Source organism: Nicotiana attenuata, chromosome 6, assembly GCF_001879085.1.
Source record: "Nicotiana attenuata strain UT chromosome 6, NIATTr2, whole genome shotgun sequence".
NCBI classification, from domain to species: domain Eukaryota; kingdom Viridiplantae; phylum Streptophyta; class Magnoliopsida; order Solanales; family Solanaceae; genus Nicotiana; species Nicotiana attenuata.
Genome location: NC_031994.1, coordinates 19402768 through 19410876, shown reverse-complemented (window position 1 = coordinate 19410876; position 8109 = coordinate 19402768). Strand labels below are relative to the sequence as shown.

At 44.6% G+C, this 8109-nt stretch overlaps 1 protein-coding gene across 1 annotated transcript; it reads left to right on the top strand.

The window, feature by feature from the left end:
- On the top strand, positions 2196-2579 carry LOC109227668. The gene has a single exon (XM_019392867.1). The coding sequence runs from the start codon at positions 2196-2198 to the stop codon at positions 2577-2579; it is 384 nt and encodes a 127-aa protein (XP_019248412.1).

Here is an 8109-nt window from a genome sequence, read left to right as displayed (position 1 = left end):
GAGCCCCTACACTTAGAAGAAAGAACAACACCACCTGCGAAACCATCGATAGAGGAGCCACCACAGTTGGACCTGAAACCGCTTCCAGCTCACCTCAGGTACGCTTTCTTAGGGCCTAATTCTACTTTACCTATTATTATATCATCCGGTTTGCTAGCTGTGCAGGTAGAGCAACTCCTACAGGTGTTACAGGAATGTAAGACTGCTATTGGTTGGACCATGGCAGACATAAAGGGTATCAGCCCAGCTTTTTGTATGCACAAAATTCTCTTGGAAGAAGGGGCACAAACCCTCCAGAGAACATCAACGAAGGCTGAACCCGAATATGAAAGAGGTGGTGAAGAAGGAAGTGATCAAATGGTTAGATGCGGGTATCATCTTCCCCATATCCGACATCAATTGGGTCAGCCCTGTTCAGTGTGTGCCGAATAAGGGAGGAATGACGGTCGTACAAAATGAGAATAACGATTTGATCTCGACTCGTATAGTCACGGGGTGGCGGATTTGCATGGATTATCGAAAACTGAACACAGCCACCCGGAAGGACCATTTTCCGTTGCCATTCATTGACCAAATGTTGGACAGGTTGGCTGGGCAATCTCACTTCTGTTTCTTGGATGGATATTCGGGGTACAATCAGATCTCAATAGACCCCGAAGACAGAGAGAAAACATCCTTCACTTGTCCGTATGGCATCTTTTCCTTTCGGAGAATGCCTTTTGGACTTTGCAATATACCGGCTACATTCCAGCGGTGTATGTTAGCCATTTTCATGGACATGGTTGAAGACATTATGGAGGTATTTATGGATGATTTCTCCGTTGTGGGGGATTCATTCGAGGACTGTCTTCACAATTTAAGAAGAGTGCTCAGAAGATGTGTGGAGACAAATTTAGTACTAAATTGGAAAAAGTGCCATTTTATGGTACAAGAAGGGATAGTCTTGGGATATCGAGTGTCCAGTAAAGGAATTGAGGTTGACCATGCTAAGGTTGACGTGTTTGAGAAGTTGCCACCGCCCACTTCGGTCAAGGCAGGAGAAGTTTCCTTGGGCACGTCGGGTTCTATAGGCGATTCATAAAAGATTTTTCTAAGATTGCTAACCCTTTATGTAAACTCCTTGAAAAGGATCAGCCCTTTGTGTTTTCTAATGATTGCAGGTTGGCATTTGAGGAGCTGAAGAAGAGATTGATGACTGCACCCATCATTGTTGCACCCAACTGGGAGCAACCGTTCGAGCTCATGTGCGACGCAAGTGACTATGCTATAGGAGTAGTCTTGGGGCAGCGAAAGGACAAGCTGATGCACCCCATTTACTATGCAAGCAGAACGCTAAGCGGTGGACAGCTCAATTACACTGTGACAGAAAAGGAGATGTTGGTTGTAGTTTTTGCATTCGACAAATTCAGGTCGTACTTGATTGGTTCAAAAGTTATTGTTTATACTGACCATGCAGCAATTAGGTACTTGATAACAAAGGAGTCAAAGCCACGCATGATCCGCTGGGTTCTTTTGCTACAAGAATTCGATCTGGAGATCCATGACAGAAAAGGGACAGAGAACCAAGTAGCAGACCACCTCTCAAGGTTGGAAGGAGCTGAAAAGAAGGTAGAGGTTGAAGAAATAACAGAGACATTCCCGGATGAACAGTTACTAGCAGTGATAATGGAGGAGACGCCATGGTATGCTGATATTACTAATTATTTAGCATGCGGTATTGTACCTTATGAACTCTCTTCAATTCAAAAGAAAAAGTTCTTTCGCGATTATCGGTCTTATTATTGGGATGAACCTCTACTTTTTAAAATATGTGTAGATAACATGATCCGGAGCTGTATCCCCGAGAAAGATCAACATTCTGTTTTGCAGGCGTGCCATGCTTCACCATATGGTGGCCACTTTGGAGGAATTCAGACAGCGGCTAAGGTGTTGGAATCGGGTTTGTATTGGCTAACTCTGTTCATGGAGGCCCATGCTTGGGTGAAAAGTTGCGATGAGTGCCAAAGGACAGGCAACATATCTCGACGTCACGAGATGCCGATGACTACTATTCAAGAGGTGGAGGTATTCGACATGTGGGGGATTGACTTTATGGGACCATTGGTCAGCTTGTATGGTAACAAATACATACTGGTGGCAGTTGACTATGTCTCCAAATGGGTTGAAGTTGTGGCTCTCCCAACCAATGATGCAAAATGGGTGACAGGCTTTCTAAAGAAAAACATCTTCACACATTTTGGCACCCCGAGAGCTATAATCAGTTATGGTGGAACCATTTTTGCAATAGAGCGTTCGCACGGCTGTTGGAAAACTACGGAGTTCGCCATAAAGTGACCACACCTTATCACCCACAGTCGAGCGGGCAAGTCGAAGTGTCAAACCGGGAAATCAAAAGTGTCATAACCAAGACAGTGAATGCGACAAGGACTGATTGGGCAAAGAAGCCGGATGATGCATTATGGGCGTACCGCACAGCATTTAAAACTCCAATTGGTATGTCACCATACAAGTTGGTGTCTGGAAAAGCATGCCACCTTCCGGTGGAGCTTGAGCATAATGCCTTTTGGGCAATGCGGTAGTTGAATTTGGATATGGAGACCGCTGGCACCAGTAGCGTCACTGAGTTACATGAACTTGAGCAATTCTGGTTCCATGCATTTGAGAATGCAAGATTGTACAAAGAAAGGATCAAAATGATGCATGATAAGCATATTCTAGATCGGAGCTTCAAACCTGGAGATCTAGTGTTGTTATACAACTCGAGACTAAGATTGTTTCCGGGTAATTAATTGAAGTCCCGATGGTCAGGACCCTTCAGAGTGGTGCAAGTGTTCTCAAGTGGAGTTGTAAAAATTGAATCCAAAGATGGAACAAATAAGTTCACGGCAAATGGGCAAAGGTTGAAACATTACCTTGGAATGGTCGAAGAAAAGGGGGATAGAGTGGTGATATCGTTAGAAGAGACCCAATACACGAGCGAGGAGTAATAATGAAATCCTGCGTCGTGCCGCGACATTAAATCAGGCGCTTCCTGGGAGGCAACCCATGGTTTGTTGTAAATTGTCGTGTCGCGACGTTAAATTAGGCGCTTTTTGGGAGGCAGCCCATTATTTTTTTTCTTTGTTCTTATTTTTGTAATTGATTTATGAATGGTGACAATATTGATCGATCTACTAAGGTGCAGGAACGAAAGTATGCGCAGCAGAAGGACTTGGGGTGACAAAATTATCCCGTAGATAGGCAAAAGTGCGAAAAAAGCAACAAAAAAGGTGATGCCTCAATCCGCGGATGCGACCGCGGATTTTGCACAGTGTTCTGTCCGCGGCCGCGGATCCGATCGCGGAGCTTGCGCCGTTCAGGTTCAAGTAAAATATATCTTTTTCCTTTTATTTTCTTTTCTCTTCCGCCCCCCCCCCCTTATCGTTTTTATATTCCCCCCTATCCGCCACTCCCCATCCCCCCTAAAACAAACAATCTAACCAAAAAAAACCTCCCGCCCCCCTTCCCCAAATCAGAACCCACGAACCCTCCCCCTTCTTCTCCCCCATTTTTTTTACTCAACAAAATCTCCTCTCCTTCTCCCGCTTCTCTACTCAACCACTACCCCAACTCCATTCCTCACAAGATCTTCAAGTAAGTAACCTGCTTCTACTTTCTTTTTTAGCTTTTTAAATTTTTTCATTCTTTTTCTCTTCTATTGTAAGTGTAGGATAGTAGAAGTTATGGGTACTCTTATCTTTGTTTTTGATTGTTGGTATATATGTTAGTATGTGAGGATATTAGATTTGGTTGGGTTGGGGAAGACATTGTTGAGTTTGTGAAGAATGTAAGTTTAATTGGGTCTTTGGGTACATTGGGGGGTATATGCACAGTAAGTGTTTGTTGAATTGCCACAATGAGCTTTTATTATAAATTGTGACCAATGGTACAAGTGAAGTCTGAGTAACCGCCTTTGGTTCACATATTCCGCCGATTATTGATAGTGGTGGTTGTTGTGTAGGTACCATGAGATCTTCAAAGAAGAGATGCACTACCGGTGCCTCATCAAGTGGTTATGGAGGCTCGTCCCGGGCACGGGCTCCAACCGGTTCAGCTCAGTTTGATCGTACCAGGTTTGTCTCCAGAGCTGCCCAAGACCGTTTCAGTTGGAAGGCTATTAGAAAGCCTATACAGGAAAGGGGAGTTGACAAGGGATCCCTCCAGGATGAGTGCCCCAATATGTACAGGGAGTTGATTAGCCGCAGGCTGGAAATTTTCTTCGAAGAGCCGGAGAAGGGTAACTTGATGCTTGTTAGGGAATTCTATGCCAACTGCTCTAAACATAAGGATCACATCTGCATTGTGCGATAAAAGAGAGTGAATGCCTCGATAGAAGCCATCAGGAGAGTGTATCGATTGCCTGTATTCACTGGAGGAGGATTACTATGATACTTACCGGCGAGAACCAACAAATTGGCACATGTTTTTCAGAACTATCTGTGTACCGGACAAAGATGTAGTGTGGGTTGTACCGGGATTGAAGTTGCACTCAACCTCACTAACCTTTGAAGGGAAGTGTTGGTTGTACATCATCAATAGTCGACTGCTGCTGTCCCACAACACCACTGAGGTAAATGGTCCGAGAGCAGCTTTGATCTAGTGCTTCTTGAATGGCCAAGATTTTGATGTGGCCAAGGTTATTCACTCTGAGATGTTCATCCGCTCAACACTGAGGTATGGGTTCTTCTTCCCATCTCTGGTCACTAGATTGTGCCGGGCCGTAGGGGTGCCAGAGAACCTCAATATGGATGGCAAGGTGAAGCAAAAAGCAAAGTTTCGGGCAAACAAAGTGACCATTAGGAAGGACACGATGGTACCTGGTACAACTGATAGTGATGATTCGGAGGAGTCAGAGGAGAGCGATGAAGAGCTGGAGGAAGTTGGGCCTTCTTCAACTCCACAAGAACAAGTTGGGCCATCCTCACCCCCACGGGAACAAGTAGCCGCGGTTGGAGGACCATCAGCAGTCAGACGGAGTACGCGGATGACAACCTTAGAATAGGAAATGGTAGGGCTGCGCACTTCCGTCACGGAATTGGGGACTAGAGTTAATGCCTTGGCCACCCAAAACGCGAAGTCGGAGAAGAAGATCATGGTCTGGCTGCGTGCGCTGTGGAGGGAGTGTCATCTCGACCCCAACACTGTCTCCGATCAAGACTGATCTTCCAGGGAAGTTCCTTTACCTCGCATTACTTTATTTTGTATGACATGGGGACACGCCATCATTTTAAGTGTGGGATGGGAGATACTTTGTTGGTTTGTTGTGTGTAGATTAGTTTCGTAGTTTATTTACATAAATCATTTTCGACTTGTCCCGACGATGGATATCATTCGACGGGTTTCTTGAGGGACTAAAGACGAAGAAGAAGAAAAAAAAACACAAAAAGATTTTCTTTTGTATTAGTGTATCAATTCCCCCTTGGTTTTTCTTTAAGCCACGGTTCTTTTCCAAGGTTTTCATTTGAACCGAGTGTAGTTAGTTTTTATTTATTGTAGGAACTTATGGGCTATGGGCGGAAATAGAAATAGGATCTCTTAACGTCGTAATGCCTTGAATATAGCGGGTACTTTAGTGTGACGCTTAGGCTCAGCTGTCGTCTCTTGTAAGAATGCCTTAAACTGTATGTTCTTAATATGGCTTAAGTACCCTGATCTGAGTGTTTGATGACCCAATCTGGAGTGAGTCGTGTGTCATGTGTGTGTGAGGCTTGTTGTATTCTGTGCACGACATTTGATGCCTAGAACTTGCCCCGTGTGTCTGCAAAGCGAAATAGTAGTCTTGTTTAGTCTGGGAAGTGATATAGGCATTTCTTTGTTGAACCATATATAAACTTCATCTACCCATTTGTTATGTATCGTAGTTAACCCCGTTGAGCCTGTAATCCTGTTTCTTTGGCAACCACACTACAAGCCTTACTCATTTATTTGAATTAACCATCTATTTGAACATTTTAACCTCTCATGAGCACTTGAATAGTTATGAACTTTGTAAAAGTTAAAGTGTGGGGTGCTGGGTGTGGCTTTTGAGTGGAACTAAGGAAATAAGGAGAAAGGTGCACTGTTTTGATAAAGTAAGAGCCACTCTAGAATATATATATATATATATATATATATATATATATATATATATATAAAATAAATAGAAGGGAATACGAGGGAGGGAAATAAGAGAGAAAGAAACGCAGAAAGAGAAAATAAGGATTAGAGAGAAAAACCATGGCAAAAGAAAAAAATGAAGAAACAGTTGAGAAAGAAAAAAAAAAACAAGAAAAACAAGGAGTGGAAAGCAAAAGAAGAGAAAAGAAAAGCCGGGATGACACATGCAACCAGTGCAAACATGTAGACATCCGTTTAACTGTATAGGTGCATCACACCCCAATGTGCGACTACATATCTGTTACTTGTCTCAAACTAACCGTGTGTTGCTGTAATTCCATTCCAGCTTTTAGAAACGGTGGTTGGTTGTGGTAAGCTGGCATCGCATCAATACTTTACCAGATCGAAAGGAAGTGTGGAAATGTCTACAGAAATAACTTTACCCGCAGTCCCCATCTCTGAAGATAGCCCCATCTCGGGAGTCCCGGCCTCTGAATCTTTTACAGCTGAAGAAAATCGGATCTTGCGCCTGCGACTGATGGAAATGTGGGATGCTTGGAACAATGGAAAGGAACCTCCAAGCAATATTCCCGGATTCCTAGAGTTGTTCCCCAGAGCTGGAGGTGCTACTACTGTCCCTATCAGTCACCCTCCTACCCCTTTGGGACAACCTACCATGACCGCTCATTTTGTTGGAATGCCTTCTGAGGTCCGCCCCCAGGTGTTCCCAGCAGGAGCAACTCCTAACATCTTCACTGCTCCACCGTGTCCTGCTACAACACAACCTTCACTGCCAAGGCCTGCCTTTGATCCCTCAGCATTCACATTCCAAAACCCTGTCTTCCCGTTAGATCCTCCTCAATATCCCATATATAATTACTCTCAGCCACCCCCATACGAGCTTACACCAGGGCAGGACAAAACCCCCAAAGACCCAAAGCAGGATGAAATGGCAAAGAGAATGAGAAGCCTCGAGCAGAGCTTGAAGAACATGCAAGGACTGAGCGGGCAAAAGAGTGTCTCATACACGGATCTATGTATGTTCCCTCATGTACATTTGCCGTCAGGGTTCAAAACACCAAAATTCGAGAAGTATGACGGGCAAGGTGACCCCATTGCTCACTTAAAGAAGTATTGCAATCAGTTACGGGGAGCCGGTGGCAAAGAAGAGTTGTTGATGGCATATTTTGGAGAAAGCTTGATAGGTATCGCTTTAGAATGGTACATGGATCAAGATGTCTCGCGTTGGCACATTTGGGATGATCTGGCCCGAGACTTTGTTCGACAATTTCAATACAACATAGACATCGCGCCGGACAGGAACTCTTTGGCAAATCTTAAGAAGAAGCCTTCAGAAAGCTTCCGTGAATATGCGATTAAGTGGCTTGAACAGGCGTCGAGAGTGAAACCTCCAATGGATGAGGTAGAGATGGTCACTGTTTTCCTCCAAGCCCAGGAAGCATATTATTTTCAGAATATGATGTCCGTCATGGGTAAACCTTTCGCCGAGGCAATAAAAATCGGAGAGATGGTAGAGAATGGGTTAAAAACGGGTAGAATCTTGAGCCAGTCAGCCATAAGAGCCACCTCCCAAGCCATCCAAGGTGGGTCTGGAGGAATGGCCAAAGGCAAAAAGAAAGAAGAAACAGTGATGGTGGCATCGGGAGAAAGAAGGTATCGGGCTCCTAGACCGGTGTTCTCTGAAAGAACCCCTCAACACTACTACCCTCATGCTAGTATGGCTTATGCTCCTGCACCATATGCGGTCATGAATGCACAACCTTTTGGCCGACCGCAACCACAAGCTAACCGAAATCCACCCCCATTCCAAAGAAATCAACCTCCTTACCAGAACCAATATAATCCCCGACCACCGCAGAATAACTTTCGTCCCCGAGAACCGCCCAGGAGACCAAATTTTACACCGATCGGTGAACCTTATTCCAGTTTGTTCCCGAAACTCGTCCAGATGAA

Bases quoted from the DNA above. Each gene is read 5' to 3' on its own strand.
- LOC109227668 (XM_019392867.1), top strand. From the start codon at position 2,196: ATGGGTGACAGGCTTTCTAAAGAAAAACATCTTCACACATTTTGGCAC.